This window comes from Anastrepha ludens, chromosome 2 (assembly GCF_028408465.1).
Source record: "Anastrepha ludens isolate Willacy chromosome 2, idAnaLude1.1, whole genome shotgun sequence".
NCBI classification, from domain to species: domain Eukaryota; kingdom Metazoa; phylum Arthropoda; class Insecta; order Diptera; family Tephritidae; genus Anastrepha; species Anastrepha ludens.
This window is the reverse complement of record NC_071498.1, coordinates 70,441,843-70,464,915: the sequence shown is the minus strand read 5'-3', so window position 1 is coordinate 70,464,915 and position 23,073 is coordinate 70,441,843. Positions and strand designations below refer to the sequence as shown.

Below are 23,073 nucleotides of genomic sequence, written 5' to 3'. Positions count from 1 at the left end.
AAGAAGTAAGCCTCGTTCCAACAATATTCGGATCAACGTTACCGAAAGTGCTTGAATCTATAGATGGTCAAGAACTGCCAACTCAGCAAGGCTTCCAATTACATGCGATTGATAGCATTCGGGTTACACTGCTCGACAAAAATTAACTTTTAATTTGTCAGATGCATTTTTTTGGTATTTTTTACTTTACTTTTACTCCCTAAGATGGAGAGCAGGTGTAGAAAAAATTATCTTCCCTTATTTTTGGGAAATAAGCAATCACATGCATCTTCAACCTTGTAAGATTCTTTACGCATGTCATACACCATATATGAGTTGCCCAGTCCTTATCTTGATGAGCCACAGAGAAACCAAAAACCAATTCAGTGAAATTTCGTCGCTGTCTTTTAAAAGTCATCTCACCACATACGTAACAAAAGTAAAGATGGTTGACACTTCCTTTGTAAAGGGTGTTTTTTTTAGAGGTTAGGTTTGCAAGTTGGCACTACTTTTTTCGTAGATGGTCTTTTTGACAGCTGCCACTTGATTTATGCTCAGTTTGGTTTGCCATTTCATAATGAATAGACTTAAACCTGAACAACGTTTGCAAATCGTGCAAATTTATTACGAAAATAATGGTTCGGTTCGCGCGACGCATCGCGCGCTGCGTCCAATATTCGGTCGACATAATCGTCCATCAGAGTCACTAATTCGATTAACCATGGATCGGTTTCGCACCACGTTTGCTCTAGTGGATAATACGCATCCTCAGAGACGTCGTACAGTGCGCACCGAAAACGCTATTGCTGCTGTGGAGCAGAGTATCGAAGAAGACCCGAATGAGTCCATCCGCCATCGCGCGCAGCAATTGGAGATGTGCCCATCCACTTTATGGAAGATTTTGCGGAAGGATCTTGGTTTGCGGGCTTACAAAATCCAACTCGTGCAAGAATTGAAGCCGAACGACCATCAAGCGCGTCGCACGTTCGGTGAATGGGCCCAAAACGAGATGGCCACCGATCCCGATTTTCACAAGAAAATTTTGTTCCGCGATGAAGCTCACTTTTGGTTGAATGGGTATGTCAATAAGCAAAATTGTCGCATTTGGAGTGAACATAATCCACAAGCCATTGCTGAGACGCCGTTAAATCCTCAAAAAGTCACTGTTTGGTGTGCTCTATGGGCAGAGGGAATCATTGGTCCATATTTCTTTAAAAATTAAGCCGGCCATAATGTTACAGTCAATGGAGAGCGCTATAGAGCCATGATTAATGACTTTTTCGTGCCTGAATTGGACGATGTTGATTGTGACGACCTTTGGTTCCAACAAGACGGCGCTACATGCCATACAGCCAACGCAACAATCGATTTATTGAAGGAAACTTTTGGTGAGCGCATTATCTCGCGCCGTGGACCTGTGGCGTGGCCTCCAAGATCGTGCGATATAACACCGCTGGACTATTTCTTGTGGGGCTATGTGAAGTCGCTTGTCTACGCAGATAAGCCTGAGACGATTGACGTCTTGGAAGAGAATATTCGGCGCGTTATTGCTGACATACGGCCCCAATTGCTGCAAAAAGTGGTCGAAAATTGGGCCTCTCGGCTGGAATTTATTCGAGCCAGCCGCGGCGGCCACTTGCCCGAAATCATTTTTAAAACATAATGGCAAACCCTTATTTTTATAATAAAGCTAAATTCTTGGCCATAACATTAAATTATATACGTTTTATTTCATCTTGAAAACCTAACCTCTAAAAAAAACACCCTTTATGATGCGATACGGCAAATGATACATCACAACAAATTGCAACAATTTGCTGAAGCTGTTTTCCGAATTTCTTACCTCAATCCAACACTTTGAATTGTTTTTTTTTGCCTTTAACAATCGAGTTTTTCTGAGCTTAGTGTGGAAACAGCGAAAAAAGACCTCTGCATTTGGTTTTCGTGACCATTTGTCAAAAAATTTAGGCACGTAGCTCAAAAATCACTGTTTCCTCTATATTTAAATCAGTGCAACTTCTGGTTTTCAGTAGGAGATATTCAACGTGAATCGTTGCGTACATGTCCTTCTATGTCCTTCGAAGGGCGAGTTTAACAGCCCTATTTTTTACAAATATCACTGTTGAATGGAATCTAAATTTTTGGGTTTTTCTTGTGACAATTTTTTGTGATTTCCTTTTTAAAAAGCTCTCTCCAGGAAAAAGCTTATAACTTCACCACCACGGTAAATGTTTCTTCTTCTTGCGCCATATCCAAAATAAATAAAGATGTGAAGAATCGTAGAACAAACGGAATAGAAGGTATCATATTTGGGTGTCAAGCTGTTCCAGTTGCTGAATTAGCTTCTGACAAAGTTGTGGTACAACGAAAATTTTCGACAAACGCACTTTCCATGTCTTTAGAGCCTTCCTCATGCCCCATCCTTCTCTCCTAGACTCACATGTATTTATCATTTCCCTTTATTTGCTTTGTTTTTCAAGATCTTTTTGTGTTTGTGATCTGCTGGTATGGTACCCACAGTTTTTCTCTCAATTAAAATGTATTGAGCTTTAATCTTTAAATATCAAATAAATCTCATATGTGAGCGAGGGAAATTCCATGGCCGGGTAAAAATAAAGAGCGGGCACTGTGGCTAAATGGTTTGGTGCGCGACTACCATTAGTAGGGGAAAGTTTTTTCTAATAGCAGTCGCCCCTCGATAGGCAATGGCAAACCTGCGAGTGTATTTCTGCCACGAAAAAGCTCCTCATAAAAAAATATGAGCCGTTCGGAGGCGACGTAAAACTGAAGATGCCTTCATTTATGATAAAGTAGGATACTAAGACCTACACCGCAAATGGAGCTCAGACAAACACTCAAAAAGAGTGAAAGCGCCAGTTATACATCGGGTGTTTTTTAAGAACTTGAGAACCTTAAATGATAATGCAAAACAGAAATATTGTTGGAGCGAAATTTATTTTTTGTAAAGCTGGTAAATAATTTCATGGCAATATAATATCCGGCATATGTCCGCCGCGGTTACGAGTTACATGGTCCATTCGATCAGTCCAATTTTTTACTCCTTTTTTCTGTTTGAGTACCTAAACTCACCTTAGTTTTTATGACGTAGTTTTGATTTCATTACCATTTTAGGTAGCGGAGCTGCACCTTCTGACCTTTTTACCTTTTCCCAAGAACGTAAATGAAAGATAAGAGACTGCAATTCCCGGGCAGGAAATTTCACAACTCAAAAAAAGAAATTGGTTGTAAATTGATTCTAATTGTTTCTTTTTTCTTGGCAGTGACGCTTTCCTCCCTTCTTGTGTTGGAAAAACTTGCACTTGTTCTTCGGATATACTGAATCGGATATAATAAGCCTTATACTGAATAATATTTGCACATGAAAGAGATTTTAAGAGATCTATCTATCTATTTTATAAAACACATTGAAATTTTTTTGTTGTAGTAATTTTATTTGAGAAAAGCAAATTAAAAAAAAAATTAAGACATACGGAAGTGAAAAGTAAAAATAGTAGCTTTATAATAATGCAAGCGCGCTTTTATTGCAAATATATATATTTTCTTTTTGTAAAAAAATGTACTTGAGAAGATCTGTGACACAATTAGCAATTAATTAACTAGAGATTTAATCATCTCAATGAAGCAGTTTTTGTTCACAACAATATTTTCAAATTTTAACTTAGCTATTCCTATTGATTTTAAGTATTTTCATATAAGTTTTCACCTCAATTTTTATTATTCGCAATTACAATAAATTTTTTTCATTTTCAACCTATTTTTCTGAAGTAAATATTTTCACTGTCTCAAAGTACTTTGTATGTGTGTGAAATTCTGAAATGAAAAAAAAAATAATTAATTGTAAAATATTAAACCATTTTTAAACAAATTTAAAATTATATAAATACCCTTATTATTGCATATACATACTTTTAATTTTCATTTATAGGTACATCTTAATTTTTCTTAAACAATTATTACTCAATATAAATGTTAGCATGTCAAATGGAGAATTTTTCACTGTACAGCACCGCCAACCAATATAATCAAAAATAATAGTTTACGCGCTCAAATCAAACTGATGCACACATTTTTCATTTACGTTGTGTTAAAATACTCGTACATATGTAGTGATGGTCAAAATAATAGCAGTGCGACATATTAAAAAGTTTGTACCTATTTAACCATTTATAGTATTTATTTCTTTATACAAGTATAGCTCATACTTGTATACCCGATCACCCGTTTGGGAGCGAGCTAATGTGAGAAAACAGGATTTCGGGTTGCGCGCTGTGTAAAAAAAACCCCCAACAAAAATAAAAGCAATGCCTCCTCCATGAGGACACCCTGTTTTGATGACGATAGCGGTAAACGATTTACGGACTGTGATTTGAGGGCATGAGACTGGAATGTCTGGTCCCTTAATGCTAAAGTTTACTGTTGTTCTTATTGTTTTTGTAGCAACATAAATGTATCCCATACATAAATATAAGGGTAATGCTACTGAAATAACAGTCCTTGACCGGATGTAAATCCGGGTCTTTCCGGTTACCTAGAACCGACTGTCGTGGGTGAGAAAGTTACCTCTACCCGGCCAGTTGATGTACTCGTAAGAGCAAAGGCTGATATCACTTCCATTTTAAAGGTGCGATGACCTGGGCGAGACGAAGAAACCATTGGACTTTACGACGCGTACTGCAGCTGCTATGTAAAGAAATTCGGTGTCGGTTTTGTGGCGGGAGAAAGCCTTTTGGAGGAAGTGGAAGAACGTCTCGCAGTGATCCGCATCATCACGAGATTCTTCAAAATCTTGCTCATTCGCGCCTACGCTTCGATCGAAGAGACGGATGATACGCTTCTGTGAGCGCCAGAAACGTTTCTTTAAGCATTGCCTAGAGCCATAAAAATGGTACTAGGCAATACCAGGGTGGGCAAGGTAGGAAATTGTGAACCCACAGTCGAAAAAATCAGCCTACACGACGAAACAATCGCTAACGGACTGAAGGTGATTGACTTGGCTAGGGCTTGAAACATGTTAGTCTGTAACACCAGATTACAGCACAAAGGAATTCATCAATCTACGTGACTGTCTTCTAATGGAGAAACCAGATTGACCTTGTTACGATAGACGAAAGGCACGCCTCCAATGTTTTACGACCCGAGAACCGAACAAAGATTCCGGCGGCTTACAGAAGTTTCAAGATCGGGACGTTTTCCTGTAAAAATAAAGGCGGTAATCTGATGGCTAACATCCAGAGCATACTTAAGTTATGGAGAGATCACTTCTCGAACTTGCTAAATGGTATCAGCAGTGGATGTCACAGTGAAGATGAGCATCCCGATTTCTTCATTGGCGACGGGATTGTCGTTTCTCTATCCGACCATGACGAGTTCGAATAGAAATAATACGGCTAAAGAACAACAAAGCCCTGGGAGCCGACGGACTGCTGACTAAGCTATTCAGTGAGGTGTATACAATAGGCCTTATGCAAATTATGGTCGGCTAAATGAATGCTTGTCCATTGAAATTTAAGTTTGCTCTACCCAATCCGGGGAGGTGCGATCCTGAACTCTGTGCCAACTATCACGGAGTTCATTTTCTAAATATCATTAACAAGCACGAAAAGAAGTTGCCCATTTGCCGGGAAGCCTGAATTCGATGATATGAACACCATCGTCCTGGATAAGAAGCGAAGCAAATTACATTGGGAATAAAGACAAAGTACTTCCTCTTATCAAACGACCAATGAGCGCACTCGCGTATTGCCACCCATGTAACTGTTGGCAGTTACAATTTTGAAGTAGTAAGAGGTTTCGTTTATTTAGGAACCAGCATTAACACCGAAAAAACGTCAGCATTCAAATTGAATTGAGAATCTCTCTTGCCAATAAGTGTTTCTTTAGACTACGTAAGTAATTGAGTAGTAAAGTCCTCTTTCGACAAGCAAACCTAACACTTTATAAGATTCTTATCATCTCCTATTGAATTGTCCTTTGAAGTACTCGAGAGAAGGATTCTGCGGAAGATTTTTGGATTTACACGTTGGCAACGGCGTACACGCTGTAAAAACATTAACATGGTGCTGCGAATAAAGATCCATCAGATTCCCTAGCTAGGTCATGCCATCCGAATGGATACAAACGCTCCAGTTCTGAAAGTATTCGATGCGGTACCAGCTGGTGGTAGTAGAGGAAGAGGAAAGTTTCCTTTACGTTGAGAACATCAGGTGGAGAAGGAAGAAAGATTTGGCTTGACTTGGTGCGTCCAACTGGCGCCGATCAACACGAAAAATAAACGACTGGCGCGCTTTGTTAAGCTCTGCCAAGCATAAGCAGAAGAAGATTAGTCATACAAATTGAAACAACCATATAACAAAAAAGTTTCAATGTTTGCAAACATTTTTTAAAAATATTCATCAAAATTTCAAAAAAAACTTAAGGAAATAAATAAATGGTCAAAACTTTGTAATATAATATATCGCGCTTTTATTTTGACCGCCTCTGTAAATATATGTATATTTTACTGCGAATTTATTTAATTGTATCAATAAGATGTCGTCTAAATGTTTAACTGCAAGACATGTCACATTTATTTGTCACTATACTTACATACATATGTACATATATACTTGTACACACAAATGTACGCCTAAGTGCTCCTACTTTTACAGCCAACTGTAGCAAACATTCATAACGCCTCAACTGCACTAGCGTGAAAAAACATGTTCGTTTTGTTAAATTTTTTCTGTGATATATAAATATAAAACATAAAATTAAAATAATTGTAAATATTTTTGCATATGTAAATTCATCAGCCTCTCTTAAATAAGAAAACAAATTACCTTCCAACTGTATTATTTTCTTTTCGAAATTAATAATTTAGATTATGACCGCAACAGTGGAAACGGTTTCCGAACAATTGGACTTAGCTTCCATCTTGCCTGCGGATAGAGCTATAGCACGCTCTATAACGCTCTCCGATGCGGATGTAGGTGAGTTCTTACCTTGAATACGCTCATGCACACTTCCAAACCAATACACAAGCACTAAGCCACACATGAAGAGAGAAGAGAGATAGAAAGAGAGACTTGGGAATTTTCCCAAGAATTTTAAATGTAATAAGTAAATTAGTGGTTGGAGCCTTTCTGCTTGAGAGATGCTAACGATAAGATAAAGAAGCTACTTAAGGCAAATGCGAGGGCCCACGTGTGACTCAAACGAAAATGCAAAAAAGAGAAAAACAGAAGAGTCAAAGTATGGTGAAGTGTTAAAATAGCGAACTTTTGTAAACAGCAATCAAAATTTAAGTTTTATTATAGTAAACATGGGAAGATAAAAATAATTTGTTAGTTAACAAAAACTTTAAACAAACCTCTAAAATAACGGCAACTCAACAAATAGTTCTGTCAAATTCACTGATGACCTAATAGCGGAACTTCGTAATAGTTTCAACGATGGAAAGAAAAATAGAGGTTTTAGCCTACCCAACATATCCGTATAAGCATAGACGATGATCCTTCCAAAGATGCACAACGAAGGCAAAGGGAGCCAAGTTCAGAAGGAACTGTTATGAATAACTTGTGCAAATCCGCATAAAAGTGTGGCAGCTCGAGAAGTTCTTTGGTCTCGGCTTAGCGGCCGTCAACGGCTTTAGAACCCCTTAAGAAGAAGATATCTTAATCGGAAGTTTGCTATAAATTATTAAGATACCTGTAAAAAAAAACTAATTGTTAAAACTGTGCTGAACATGCTGAAGAGACAAAGCTGTCGAAATAACAGAAAGCGTAAAAGACAAAAGAAAAAAACGGGGCAGTTCGAACATGGTGCTAGCAATACTAAGCCAAATGGGTCAAACAAGAATATTAAATACAAATTTAGTTTGAGAAATCAGTAGTAAAGACATTTAGGGCGCTACAGAAGAAATAACGCACCATCTACCGAGAATATAAGAGATTTCTTAAGACTATCTAATAGAAGCGTGACTGCCATGACTATATGATCAATTCGATGCTAAGTGTATTGTACGGGCTTGTAATATTTATTATAACAGTTTTTGCCTAACTACTGCCCAAACATTTTCAATAGCGTTGGAATCAGGCGACTGTGAAGACCTATCTATATTTTAATCTCATTTTGTTGTTATGGCTCTATAAACCTTTCGCTTCGATGCTTGGGGTCGTTAGTTGACTAGTTCTTTCAGACATCTTCGCAGCTGACGGTAATAAAGCTTTTTGGTAAATTTTATTCATCAAAACAAAATTCAAATTAGCGGTAAAGGCAAATAAACGGCCAAATCCTTTTTCGGAGAAGCAAGCCTAAACATTAACCTTAACTGGATGGTTAACAGTTCGTTGAAGTTGTCAATCATCAGCTGTGCACCATAATCGGCGCATGCAACTATTCGCCCAAAAGGAAGATTAATCATTTGAATATTTCGATTGCTCAATTCCGTTTTGAGTTGGCCTTAGCCATGCAAATCTCTTTTGATTGTGTGATAATGAGAGCACCGGTTTTTTTCAAAGTGCTGCTGCAAGTAAACATCCTCGAATCATGTATTCGGGTACATTAACACCAATTTTCCTTAAAATTGCTTCAGCTTCACCCAACGATAATTTCGGGTTTGTCACAAACAAATTTATGATCAATCAATCTTCTTATCTTGCTTTGGAAAGGTATTTTTTTAGGCGTCGTCGGAGAGTCGTCTTTTTAACTTCGGTATACCATTGCACTTGTTTATTTATGAACTTCGCCTTTTTGAAATATTTTGCAGCAGTTGCAATTGACGTTTTTGGACCTGTAGGATGTGTAGATAGAACATTTCTTTAAATCGTTTTTCATACGCGAAACTCATTTTGTAAAAACATCGTACGCTTTCTAAATTTTTGACAAAACCAGCATATTGCACCAGTATTGCGAAGCGGATACGCCTACTTAGCAGCATTTAAATTTTTGTTATAATCTAAGTTTGTTATAATCACGTTTCCATTAGACAGACTGTTTATAACTAGTTGACCTTTATACACTTTTTTGTTGTGCTTATTTGTGTTATGAGTTTGATGTTTTCTCCACAAATGTTCTACAACAGAAGGTTTCTTATGAGGAGCTTTTATATAGCTGAAATACACTCGGAGGTTTGCCAATGCCGATCGAGGGTGACCACTATTTTCTATCATTTGGTGTTTCATTATCAAAAGTATCATTATCTGGAACGAGGCATAGATCTATGAATCCGACTTTCAAATGAACCAATAAGAATGGGGATGCGCTTCTCAGACGAGCGAAAAACCAAACAAACACGGAAATCGGTGCTGCCCCAATGTTTAAACAAAAGTTTTGCCAGGACTGGGCACCATACGACGTGGTGACGAGAACATTGGGTCGAATGGAAAATTTAGTCATCCACTAAATTCCGAATGAGATAGGTATACGAAGTTGAGTTCATCGCTAACTCACCGGGAAATTAGCAGATTATATTTTCAAAGATTAAAATGAATTAAAGAAATTGAATGCAGAGATTTATAACCTGCAGCTGAAAACTAAAAGAACTTTACACATTATCTATTAAGAGCAACAGCTTGGGATTCATACATACACATATACCCGTATATACTAGTTTCAATCCCTGAAACATACACATATCAACGCACACAGCTTTTATAACTCTCGACAAAAGCGTAATTTTAATCATAATTTTCCCTTTTTGACTACCATCGCAGGTAGCGCCAATGTGAGTGTAACCAAGGCATCGGTGATTGGGGAAAATGGCGGAGCAAATGGCAGCACTGTCGGTGGAGCAGGTGAAAATGGCAGCGTATCCGACGATGAGGAAGACGAAGAAGAAGGCGAAGATTTTTGGCACACATCGGTTGGTAAATTCAAGTTTACTTTGGAACAATTGCCGCAAACTCTACAATACATCCATCAACTCTTGACGGTAAGTGGATAAATAAAACTGCACGTGAAAGGAAAAGGTATTCTTCTACAGGGTGGGCCATATAGCGTTTGCTTTTTGAACCACCTATTTTTTTGAGAATGCTAACACAAATGACATGTCAAATGTGTTCATAATCTACTTAAAGGTTTGACATTTACAAAATGGGACGCTATACGTTTGAACAAAATTGGGAAATATTGAAAACCTATTTCCAAAGTGGGGAGTCTTCTTCTTCTTCCACGGTTACAGTAAATAACGAGCGTTACCTTGACATGCTCAACGAGTTTTTTTTCCAAAAATTTGGTTTCAACAGGACGGTGCAACTTGTCACACTGCCAAAGTTACACTCGAACTTTTGGCTACCGTTTTTGAATTCCGGTATCAGTTGGCCGCCTCGGAGCTGTGATTTAAGCCCGTTGGACTATTTTTTGTGGGGAGCCGCTAAGAACAAATGCTATGCGAACCATCCAGAGACGATTGATGCTTTAAAACATGAAATCGAAGTTGCCAATCATGAAATTGGAGCCCAAACAATCGAAAATGTGCTTAAAAATTGGATTGATCGAATGGCCTACTGTGTCAGTCATTTGAGCGATATTATTTTTCATTCATAAATGACAATGTTAAATCTTCAAAATAAAAAAAAAGGTTTGAAAAAATATTGATTAGTTTTTTTTTATAGCCGATTCAAAAATCAAATTTTACATGGCCCACCCTATACTTTCAAGATTATATAGCCAAACGATTTTTTTTTATTTAAAACTTTTAATCAGCAATTTTTAAATTGGATTATTTTTCTGGTTGTTTCAGGAAATCCCTACGATAAAAAAACCCGAAATTCTCTATTACATCCTCCAATGTCTGAATGTAATGGCACTGCATGGCGACGCTCTGGCTAAAGCAGCACGTGAGCATCGTGGTTTTTTCATATGGTGCCAGGAAAATCTGCTGATTCGGAAGTGAGTATTAAATATGCTTATTAGATTTCAAATTAATCCATCCTATTCTGAGATTAGTAGCTCTCTTATTGTTTTTCCATTTACCAATATATTCTATATTTCCCCTTCTTTCCCCCTTCTTCTCCTCCCATCTTGCGTTTTCTGCTATTTTTTTCAGCCTTTGGGAGCTTTGCAATGCCGAGCATTCGCACATCTGTCAGGCTGGCGTACCACTCTTACTCCATTGCATTACCCTCCCATTGGGTTCGGATGTATTTTGGCGTGTCGTGCAGGAGGCCTTTCACGACACCGATTGGCGTGTACGATTCACAGCAGTAGAGCGAGTTACCGTAATTACACGTTTCATGGACTCGACCCCATTGCGCACCGAAGTCGGACTGCAGACGGCGCTCGCTACGGCATTTTGTCATCTGATCGCCAGCATGGACGACATCAATGTGTATGTGGCGCAGCGGGCGACGCTGTATATTGGCACCATACATGACACGGCAATTCGGTCACTCCTCTTCTGCTTGGAATCGCAATTCGATTTATTCATTGTCGATCGTCCCGTAGTTTTGCAATCTGTCTATCAGCTCCACAATTCACTTTCGGATCGAAGAATTCTTACGTGGGAATTCTTTTTGAATCGCTTCGATACGCTCTTTGTGGAGGCGCAAATTAATTTGGAAAAATGTGGCGATATTTCGTATTTGCGGGACTTACGTAACTCCGAGAATGGCAGTGAAGCACTCTCATCTAAGATATTAAAAGCGCGCGAGGCTCTGAGTCAATCAGATACCAGCGGCAGCATGGCCAAGACTCTGAGCGCCTCGTTTGGCACCAAGTGGCCATACAAACGCACAATGTCTGCACCTGCGAGCATGATACCGCGACAGGATTCCAAATTTGGTGAGTCTTAATTTTGTAATTTTGCGAAATCTATAAAGTTGACAAAATTTTTTGTAGTGCCCGAGAAAGAGAAGATCTACAGCCGGCAAATATCAGCGCCCATACTAAAGCGGAAGACGTCACGTTTCGGTTTGGGTCAGTTTTTAGGCTCTAGTGGCAACCATGCCAATGTTACTAGTCATAGTTATGCAAGCTCCAGTCATCCACCCACACAACACACCCGTAGCGGACACAACCACTCTCACCCATATGCTCATCCACACTCCTCACATGCAACAACATCGTCCAAACACTATTCCTCTACTATAGCTTCCACCACGCAGCCATGTCCCGTACATAATCCCTGCACCACCAACACCACCACAACTACCACATCTGTTTCCCACAGCCATTTCTTCTTCTCTTCCAATTCACCTTCCACATCCACCAACACATTTACCACTCATTTTGCGCATTTTACTAGTAGTAATGCACTTCCACCAACATCACAACCACAATCAGTAGCTACAATCTCAACGTTAGCCTCCTCCGCATCTCATAGTCAGAGTCATCAGTATTTAGTGCATTGCGTAGCGCCTACACCTAATCAAACATTCATAGCACACAGTCCAATGCCGACGTTGCGTGAAGCTGAGCCGCCGCAATCGAGCATGCATATGTTGTCAACACAAAAATCGTCGCTACCACCACACCAGTCGCATCACGCCTCCTATCATTCACACTTCCAGAAACACCCCTCCGCACCCAATCTCTTACCACCACCATCGGTTACAGCGATGCCTAGTCCCAGTCCCGCAACTTCAACCAATCCGCTGCTCCATTGCACCTGCGATGGTGGCGGTGCAGGTGGTGCTGGTATTGGTGGTAGTGGCAGCGGCAGCGGCGGCGGGGGCGGTGGTGGTGCCTCCAGTAATGCGCCTGCATCGGCACACCAAGGTAGGTTGTAGTGCATGCCTACATCTCCCTTACCCCAAAAGACGGCCCAAACCAACTGTGTGTCAGTGATATGATTGTTTTTCTCTTTCTAATTGGCATTTTTTCGTTGGACTGAGTTTTCCTGATTTTGATTGAAAATGTATTTTCAGTTTCGTATAATACTAAATATAAATTTATGTATGCATATTGAGTCGTTCATAAGTATATTGATCTAAGAAAATTTAGTTTTTATTTCGCTATGTTGTGCATTACAAGTTAGAAAAAAGCTCACCAAGGGCATACTTTTTTTAAGAAATACGTTTCAATATGTTTCAATAAGTTATGATTTATTAGAAATATCATTATAAATGCAGAATATAACTTCTTGTAAATAATTGTCTCGGCTGCTACAGAGAGCCCACCTTACCAACTAAAATTGTTTTCACTTTCTCGATTGCTTCGGTTCGCTTCACAGCGGTCAAATAATATCTCTAAAATAACAGATTACAAGTTTTTCGAACTTACTGCGCAAAATATCTATTGTTAGACAACATCTGTGGTACAAAGAGCCATCTTGCTGATCCAAAACTCGCCCACATTCAGTTCTTTTGTGTGTTGCACTCTCCACGTTTTCGCCGAAGGAAGCCAAAACTGCCGCCACTTCAAAAATGGCACCAAAACAGTCAAACCCTCACGATGTATTATTCACGACTACGGTTTTACGTTGCCGGAACTATCCGGATTTATAACCGGTCAAGGACTGTCACTCCAGCAACATTTCTGGGAAATTGTTATAATGTTTTTGATATTATAACAATAACGAATACGCATTGGTCCTCCCAAATTCGGTACTTTTTCTTTGCTGGCTGAGACAAAAATACACCACGTCGGGAAAATCAGCTCAAAAAATCGTGCAGAAATGCAAAATTTCATTGTTAATTGAACTCTATAAGCGAAGAAGTCGAAATGTATTTATGGAGAATTTGTACCAGGCTAGTGAGGTTAGTGTAGAGTCGTTGAGATATGCAACGATGCATTATCTTGAGCAAACGTCATACCACTCTAGAAGTAGATATTTACGTTGTTCAAACGTAAAATGATTCTGTTCGCATCACACAATATAATTGGCACGTACACCTTTTTTGAGTGTTTGGCCGAGCTCCTCTTCCTATTTGTGGTGTGCGTCTTGATATTGTTCCACAAATGGAGGAACCTACAGTTTCAGGCCGATTCCGAGGGGCGACCGCTATTAAAAAAAAAACGTTTTCTTCATTTTGATCTTTCACCGAGATCGAACCTACGTTCTCTCTGAATTTCGAATGGTAGACACGCACCTCCCCATTCGGCTACGGCGGTCATGAGTTAGCTATTAGTGGAACTTTCAAGAAGGGGTCCATGGCATAGAAATTTGTGGCAGAGAATGGCGAAGAGGTACTTCTTCGAAGGGCATCTGAATTTTGTTAGGCAGCCTCAATAGTCTTTAAGCACCACTTTGCTGTGCTGGGTACCAGAGCATGAAGGTCACGACGGAAACGAATAGCCTAGCGAAATTAGGCTTCAAAGAACCATTTTGGCTTACCTAAACCCACATAAAGAATGTTATGGGAAGGCACGAAATTCTTACGACACCTGGTGGAAAGTTCAGGGCAGACGCAGCCAAAACAATTTATCCTTCCTTCTAAAAGAACATCAAGTAGGCTCCTAAACCTAGATAGAAAGGGCTTACGAACTCTCACTACATAGATTTTATAAGCGGCATTGTAGTATTATTTTTAATTTAAAGAAACTAGGCCAAGTAAAAACAAAAGCACATCCTCTGCGAATGTACAGCTCTTGCAAGTAGAAGGTGGTGCGACTCTAAATTCATAGGTGGTATGAAACAAAAAGCCTGAGGAATTGCTCAAAGTCAGTGTCGAAACAACATTTGATTTAAAAAGAAAACAGCCGATGGTCCACACTTAAGTTTCTCGAATGCACAAAAATTAATACTATTAATTTAAAAATAATACTATTACTTTTCACTAAAGAAGACATCTTCTAACTAGGTTTTATGAACGACCATGTACAGAACTACATAGTAATATGTATACATGATTTCACACTCACTGATTTGCTATCTCCCTCTGTATTCTGCATTTTCCTTTTTCTCTTCCGTTGTACCTTCTTCTGGCTTGAGAATGACTTTTATTGATGTCTTTGCGCATTTTTGTCATATATTTACATATTTCTGTTATAATTGCATGTTACTTACTTATACTCGTATAGGTGTACGTAGTCCAATTCAAGGCTTAGTGCCCGAATATGTTCTTCGGAAAAAATTAGTTCAGAGAAAAATTTTCGCCAAAATACCATTTTCATATGACCAAGTTCAAGAAATTTACCTTTTTCTTGACAGAAATGCATTCTGAGATTTGTCCATTGCCTGCCGAGGAGGGCCCACTATTAGAAAAGCTTTTTCTATCATTTGGTGTTTCTTGCTCGGAAATTCGAGCCTCGGCACTTCGGAATGATAGTTACGCACCAATCCATACGGCTACGGCGACTGCCATGTCATATTTCATTAACATCAGCTATGTTTACCCAGTTTGGATGAGCCACTTTATAAGTCATTGGATACAAGGTATTAAACTACTCAGTTTATAATTTTGGATAAGAAGTAAAAAAAAAAAACCCCGATTGGGATCAAATATGCGCCAATTGGGAAACAACTTGACCCGCTCATTATCACAAACCTTTAAGGGCAATTTTCATCAACTAAATTTTTCAAATGATTGCTGTGGATGCGTAGTAGAAGTCCGAAGTGAGTGTTCAGTTCGATGAGAGCATTTCCTACTGGATGATTCTCTTCCAATCCTATCAAACACACAGGAGACCACTTTGACCGTTCATCCAGGCTTGCTAGACAGTTGAGCAGGCTCATCGCTAGTTGACGACGATATTTTTGGGTTATTGTTCTCGTATGTGACCCATTTTAGTAACGATTTGCTTGGCCACCTCCTCGAACTTCTCACCTTGACCGTAGTGATACTTGCCTTCATTTTGGAACGCAATAAGACAACAGTCGACGCACTCGCATATCGGCACCCACGTCACAGTTGACAGTTATAATTTCGAGTTATAAATTCTGCGTAAGATTTTTAGACTTTTGCACGTTGGCAACGGCGAATATCGCAGGCGATGGAACGGTGAGCTGTATAAGCTTTACGACGACATAGACATAGCGCAGTGAATAAAGATGCAGCGGCTACGTTGGCTGGGTCATGTCGTCCGAATGGATACAAACACTCCGGCTCTGAAAGTATTCGATACGGTACCAACTGGTGGTAGGAGAGGAAGAGAAAGGCCTCCCTAGAATAGCAGAAATTGTCTAGTGACAATGTCCACATCTTAGGTTCTTTATTTCTTACTGCACTGGAGACACAATAGTACAAATATAACTTGATAAACCTATCAATGGGTCTTATTTCTAAAATTTTAACTGGATGCTGCCATGACTGTCGTAAATGAATGCTCCTGAACACTACTTACTAAATTATTAGTCCAGGGATATTCGCTACTACTTCTTTCCAATTTCAGGCCTTTATTCCCTTTTAGTATTGGTATTGTTATATAGTGCTAATCTTCGTATCCATAAGCGACAGCATTCGTTACCCCCTTCATAGTTTTGTTTTCAAATATTATATACATATATATCATATATGTTTATGTGTACGTATTTAATTCGTTTGAGCAATCATCAAGCACTGAGCATTAAATGCATGTCGAATGTCTTGGTGTTCCAAAATGTATTAGTCAGTGTTTCATTTCATGTTCATCTCACACTTAGAAGCATTTTGTATAAAAAAAATGTTTCCGTATCATATTCATATTCATTCACAACTAAGTAATAAAGTAATGAGCTTTCCCAACTCAAAACGTTTCTTGATTGAATTGTTCGGTGTTTTGAGTTGGGAACGTATGACTATCCGCCAGATTTCCTATTCCCAAAAGCGCCAAATCTGTGTATACTTCTGTACTGGTATGTATGTCTTTAAGCTTGCCTATACTAGAATTTTTTATCCGACCAAAATGGATATCTGTAAACACATATAACTCAAACATAGATGTTTAAATGTATTACTAAAAAGTGTTGTAAATATGTACATTTCTCCAAAAATGAAGCTCAAAAGGACACATTAACTCGTCTAGAGCTTCATCCTTTGTAAAAGCCTTTAAAAGGAGTGACATTTTCAAATCTGAAATTCATTACCACACAGATGGCCACATTCACTCATTAGGCGGCATCAATGACGACAACCTTATCGGTCTGCTGAGTCGCATTACCGAGCTGGAGGAGTCCGATCGTGAAACAATACATCTGCTCGTTTTTCTGCTGATGCAATTCATGTCACGCACCGATCAGGCATTTCCCTCTGAAGACAAACCTATATCCAAAACACAAAATATTGTGCTCAAACATTTGTTTTTGCTTTTGGGTCACAATCAAATCGATAAGACCTTCCACACAGCGCCAGAGAACCTGCGGTAGGACTAGTTAAACAAAGCAATACTAGCTTAAACCCTAATTTACTTTTTCCTCCATTCCACTCTCATCATCCTTTCAGCGCTTCGGCAGTCTTCAACGCTTTTCTCGCAAATCTCCCGCAGGTGTTAGATCAAAACCATTTGATTGGCGGTCTCATTCTCCCTTCTATCATGCAGATCATATTGTATGCGCCTAACCCCAGTAATACCGCAGCCGATTGCTATCAGAATTTGGTCTTTAACTATTCACTTTGGTATTTGGAACAATATCCACGCCGTAATTGGATGTTAACTATTCTAGTGGTACTCTACAAGTATTCGTATACTCAACCTCCGCACAGCGCTTATGTCATTTCTGCAATGCGCATGGTTATGAACAGCCTGCGCAACCATTTCCATCAATGTCGTCGCATACCGACCACTACAATATTAGATATACAAGGTGCATCGCGTTCGCGCGACGTTAGTCAACCTTCATTGGGCACAGATCCTGATGAGAAAGATCCCAGTCCACCAGCTAGTCCAATGTTTCCTTCGGAAGGTACGAGTGCTGCTTCGAAGAGCAAAGGTCAAAATGTGGCTTTCACGCCAAAACTACAACATGCATTCCGCAAATATAATGACTCTAGTTTGGAAGCAGACGAAACAGAATCGGAATTGGTTGCGATACCGGAAAGTGATTTATCGGACAGCACCTTGCATGGAAGTAGTGCTCCGGTAAGTGAAACGGTGCGTGTTGAGAAGTTAAAGATGGAATCTAACTGGTTTAGTCAACAGGGTTCGTTTGATGATACTGTGCACTACGACGAAACTCCACTTTCAAAAGGAGATATACAGCGGTCACGAGCAATGCGCGCCATAGAATACGAAGAGGTAAGTAGACGTATGTCTGATTAGTTCGAATGATAAAAGTCATCCCTTTTTTATTTATTGTATTTATTTGAATAGAAAACCACCAAACCACACCATAAGTCCATGATTACCACCAAAACTGGCGACACCTACACCACAAAAATTCGAACTTCTGGAGCACAGGAAGCTGTGAGCACTACTGTTGTTACTACGCATGCGCGTCATAGTCTGCAAGAGGGCGTGCGCATGATCGTTACTCCACTTGTAGGCACCGATACTGCTGTCGAGACAGCCATTGTCAGTCCACCCGTTGATGTGCATCGCGCCATCACAGTACGTAATAAATCGCTTGAGAATGCCGCCGCCTCTACATCAAAAATGTTCGCCGCGATTGCCACAAATCATTTGAAAGCTTTGGGTGCACTCCAAGATATACAGACGAAGTCCAGCGATAGTAACTCAAAGTCTCTGACATCCAGCAATGGTAATCGCTCAACCAATAGCAGCACTGAGAGCTCGGACAAGCGGCAGCAGCAACAACAGCAGCCGTGTACTTCTCAGCAAACACAACAGCAGCATCAAGCCGCTATTTCCAAGAAACCCATTGGTCGACACAAAACCATCGTCGAATGCAGCGCTGGCACTTCGTCCTCCTCTACCGGTACCGATGACTCGCGCCTTAGTGCTAATCACAAAAAACCCACAGGAAAATCACTGAAGCGCTCGGATAAAGCTTATGGCTCACCTGATTCCCCACTCTCCAAAATGAGTGTCATGCCCAATCCAGTTGATGAAATGGATGCCACCAAGCTGCCTGCGCCAAAGAGTATAGCCGCACTTGAAATACCAACACCAGAACGCTTACTACCAATTGGTACACACGAATCCGTTGGCGGCTTAGTTGAACGCATGCGTGAAGGTCTCAATTTACCGGATATCAGTCATCTGAAGCAGGACAGTCTCGATGTGTCGGAGAGCACAAAAGACGATGTAACACCCAGCAGTCGCACCACATCACCTCGTCGCCTTATCAAACAGGTGGCACTTGAATCGCCACCAAATGCTGGCATCGCTGGACAACAGGATCTACATTCTTCCATTTTGAAAAGCGTCACGCAAGAGGCGAGGTCTGCTACCAGCGCAGCAGCAACTACAAGCATAAGTGGTACGCACATTACGACCAAACCAGAAGCTCCAAAACGTCCACGACAAAAATTAGCACCCTTCAATGTCGACGCCAGCGCTATACCTGATGTGCGCTCACGTTTTGCTGGCGCGTGGCCACCGCCGCCGTATCAGCCACCGGAAGAGGTCGATGACGATGGGGAGGAGAGTAATGAAAACGGAAATGGACATAGCAGTGCTGCAGCCCAGCCGAATCGTGTGGTGAGTCGATTTGAGACGATTTTGCAGAGGTTTTTCCGAATGTGTGAATTTCGAATATTTTCTTTGGCAGAGCTCGCGCCGAGTTGGCGATTATACAGTATGTGACCGTTGCACCGATTGTGGTGCACTCATCGAAGAATACACCGATGAAGACATTGGCATATTAATTGTCATACTCGGAACATTTATACATCGCGAGCCAGCTATGGCAGCACCATTTCTACCAGAGATACTCACGCTTACATCAAGGTAAATATATTTGAATTTATTTGGATTAGGAGTCTTGTGGGTTCAACCCAAGAAATTTTGAAATAAGTTAGTAGAAGAGATAGCGACGCATAACTAAAGCCCCTATCAAAAATCGTGTAAGGCGCAATAGCAGACTCAGTTGAAGTACCCTTCGTACCGTATTGTTATTCTGGGGAACATCTCTGGTTTAGAAACGTGCGGACATTCTGACTCGATAACTAAATAAATATAAGACAAGATGGGCAAAATTAACGTGCCAAGGGCCTGGTACTAAACTCTCTATCTCTTCCTTGCGAAAGGTTTAAAGTGCATATTTATTGCATTTTCAGTTTCTGAGAAGAAAATATGGAGTAATGATGACTGAGACGAACTTGTCTCGAGGGCGAAGATAAGTATCAGTAGCGCAAACAGGATTTCTTTTTACGGAGCGAATGTTCTAAAAACATAATAATAAAGCAAAGAAACATTTGTTTAATGAAAAATTAAATCCAAATCGAAAAAAATAAAGTAACATGCAAATAAAAGCATACAATTTGTTCTCGTATTGACTGCTGCTTTCAACCCATTTTTCTAAAATTCTTTTCACAATGTAAGTCTGTATAGATATAAAGATATGATGCCCCATTCGACCAGTTGGGCTGTCGTACTCTTTAAATGCACTCACCCTCGGTCGGACACCTTTTTTAAAACCTTCGGCTGGGTCGCAAGGATCCTTTTTAAAAGGTTATATCGATAAATCTATAGAAAATTTAACTTTAAGAAGTTACCTGGAAGCTCAAGCCGTTAGCTATAATAGAAATATGTTAAATTCACATCCAATGTCGGAAAAGCCAGTCCGTCCAAACCCGGGTGCCCAACTGCAGGCTAAGACGAAATGATTTTCAAGGGTTTTTGTATCGAAATTTCCTTTCAAAGTTGTTAAAAAAGTTTGTTTAGCCATAAATTAATTATGTTCTAAGAAACGTGAATGTAAAAAAATTCCTCTTCTCACGCTGGTAGTCAAAAATTAAAACAAGTGATAATTTTTGATATACTGATTACAGGCACAGAGGGAAATGTTAAAATTAAATGACGTTTTGATTATAAGCTATTGCTTGTTTGATTTAATAATGTGTATGACCCGCATTCTTTATGATTACTTAAATTAAATTTGGATATAGTGTCAAAAAATGTTTTAAGTTAGTTTAAAGAGATCGCTTGAATTGAGAAAATTTTATCATCAAATTCTTTTATACTCGCAAATACCTTTCCTTTCATTCTTACAAACTTTTTTGGGAGAATTTTCTAGAAAAGTTACTAAACTATATACTTATGTTCTTATATTATCGGCAATGTATCTTTTCGGCATAGTTTAATGGCTTTGAAATTTGTTTTTGGAATATCCAAAGGCTTAATTCACTCTTAACTTCCTCAAAACTACTTCTAAGTCATAACTATAAGATATGCAATATGAATTGAATTGAATGAATTTTAATTTGGTATAGCATTATCGTCAAGACTCGAAGCGTTATTGGGAAAAAGTGTTTATGTTTTAAAAATTTGAAAAATATAACCTCAAAACACCCCGACATGTCATCGAACAAAAACCGTATTCACCTGATATATAGTAACACCAGCTGACTTTTGTCAAATTACCCGATTTCAGTCGATGAAAGACATATTTACAAGAAGTTTCGCGCCAAAAACTGGATTCAATTCCAGACAATGCGTTTGAAAAATAGTTTGATGTTTGGATTAATAGTTTAAAAGGTGTTTATTTTAGGGGAATCCAATAAATTAAAAAAATAATAAATATTTTATGTTTTATTGACAAATAATCGGTACTTGTTTGACAGAATTTATATACCTGTAGGGCTCAGGTAGTTAAGGCGAAAAAATAAGAAAATATGTTAATTCTTCTATTTAATGCATTACTAAGTACTTATTAATTTTCTTTCTATTTCAGAATTTGTTTAACTTCAACACACTCTTGGCAAGGGGAGAATGGGCCAGCATTAGTTTGCAGCGCTCAGGCTGTAGCACTACAATTCATCCGCTGTGTGCTGCACCAATTGGCGCCCAATGGTATATTCCTACAAATCTTCCAAACGCAAGTCAAGAGTGAGTGTGATAGAAAAATTAACAAACTATATTAATATTTATTTTTACAACTCTCCTCGCTCTCCTCATAGTGAAAGTGCGGCATAACTCTTTCCGTAGTATTGCTCGCGCACTGCAGGACTTCCAGGAGCTCAACGCCACACATCCCATTTATATGGTATGTGAATCGTTGCAATCCAAGAAATCGCTGCCAATTGAGCAGCTGCCAGTGATCTTCCGCAACATGGCCGAGTATTTGCAATGTGTGCCAACGGAATTGACAACTGGCCCGGGCGTGTGGCAGCAGGCAATGCAAGCAATGGAATCGCTACTGCGGCAGGTTATTGTGCTACTACCGAATCTGGACAATCCAGAGCACCTTCTCGGCATAATGGTGGCCACTTTAAAACTGAACATTGTGCCGAAGACGCTACTCGATCCCTACTCAAAAATAATGGGCTTTTGTGTACAAAACACGAATTTAGAGTACAACTCGTTGTACGAACTGTGCACACTGAATATGCGTACGTTTTCGAAGGACCGCGACAAGATGTTACTCTGCCGTCAACTGATTTTCGAATTTGTACAGGCTTTGAAATTTAAAACCAACATTCCTGATAATAATTTGTTGATGATAATTGGATTTGTGTTACACGATGCTGGTGGCGCGCTACCGCCAGGCACTATCGCTGGCTTGCCGGAGACCGCACCACCTCTGACCACCAACGCAGCAGATTGCATGCGACAGTACGTGAATGATGTAATCGACTTTCTGGCCGATTTCCATACGCTGAGTAAAATCAAAGTGAGTTTTAAATTGGTAACATTTTAAAACAAATTTATATTCCTGTTTGGAACAGAAAAGCATGATTACTAATTACTATTGAAAGGACAGCATGAGGAGACTACTTTTGTAGAACTGAATTATAGTTTAACACGTCTAATTTTTTTTTTTAATAATGAGTTATAGAAATCTTTATTTTACGTGTTAAAAGTTTTAAAGTTCCAGTCTTATAGATGAATTTCACGAGAATAATTTTTGTGGAACATTTTAACCCTTAGGTTATTTTTTGTGTGTAAATTTGGCTCGGTTGAAAAAGTCTAAAAATTCCATTTGAATTGAACCAACCAACCAGGTGACTAAATCGACACAGAAAATTTTAGAAAGAGTTAACGAAAACACAAAAGACACCACATAAGCTCTTATTTGTAGTTGACAGAAGTACTGACCAATCAAAATAAAATCACCTCCTACCAAAAAATTTAAGTTTGTTGTAGAGTATAATTACAATATTGCATATCCGCTAG

At 39.4% G+C, this 23,073-nt stretch overlaps 1 protein-coding gene across 8 annotated transcripts in view; it reads left to right on the top strand.

The window, feature by feature from the left end:
• Window positions 1-23,073, top strand: part of LOC128871800 (protein unc-79 homolog) — a 68,206-nt gene that overhangs the window by 38,222 nt on the left and 6,911 nt on the right. For 6 of the 8 annotated variants that reach the window (XM_054113883.1, XM_054113881.1, XM_054113882.1 and 3 more), the window contains 12 exons: window positions 6,860-6,968; window positions 9,693-9,910; window positions 10,721-10,869; window positions 11,027-11,760; window positions 11,818-11,895; window positions 16,932-17,199; window positions 17,280-17,916; window positions 17,977-18,072; window positions 18,148-19,437; window positions 19,508-19,686; window positions 21,632-21,786; window positions 21,858-22,570. In XM_054113883.1, the coding sequence (XP_053969858.1) occupies window positions 6,860-6,968; window positions 9,693-9,910; window positions 10,721-10,869; window positions 11,027-11,760; window positions 11,818-11,895; window positions 16,932-17,199; window positions 17,280-17,916; window positions 17,977-18,072; window positions 18,148-19,437; window positions 19,508-19,686; window positions 21,632-21,786; window positions 21,858-22,570 (4,626 nt within the window). Of the gene's footprint in view, window positions 1-6,859; window positions 6,969-9,692; window positions 9,911-10,720; window positions 10,870-11,026; window positions 11,761-11,817; window positions 12,697-16,931; window positions 17,200-17,279; window positions 17,917-17,976; window positions 18,073-18,147; window positions 19,438-19,507; window positions 19,687-21,631; window positions 21,787-21,857; window positions 22,571-23,073 lie in introns of all 8 variants that reach the window. The other 2 variants (XM_054113880.1, XM_054113875.1) reach the window with 1 other exon arrangement.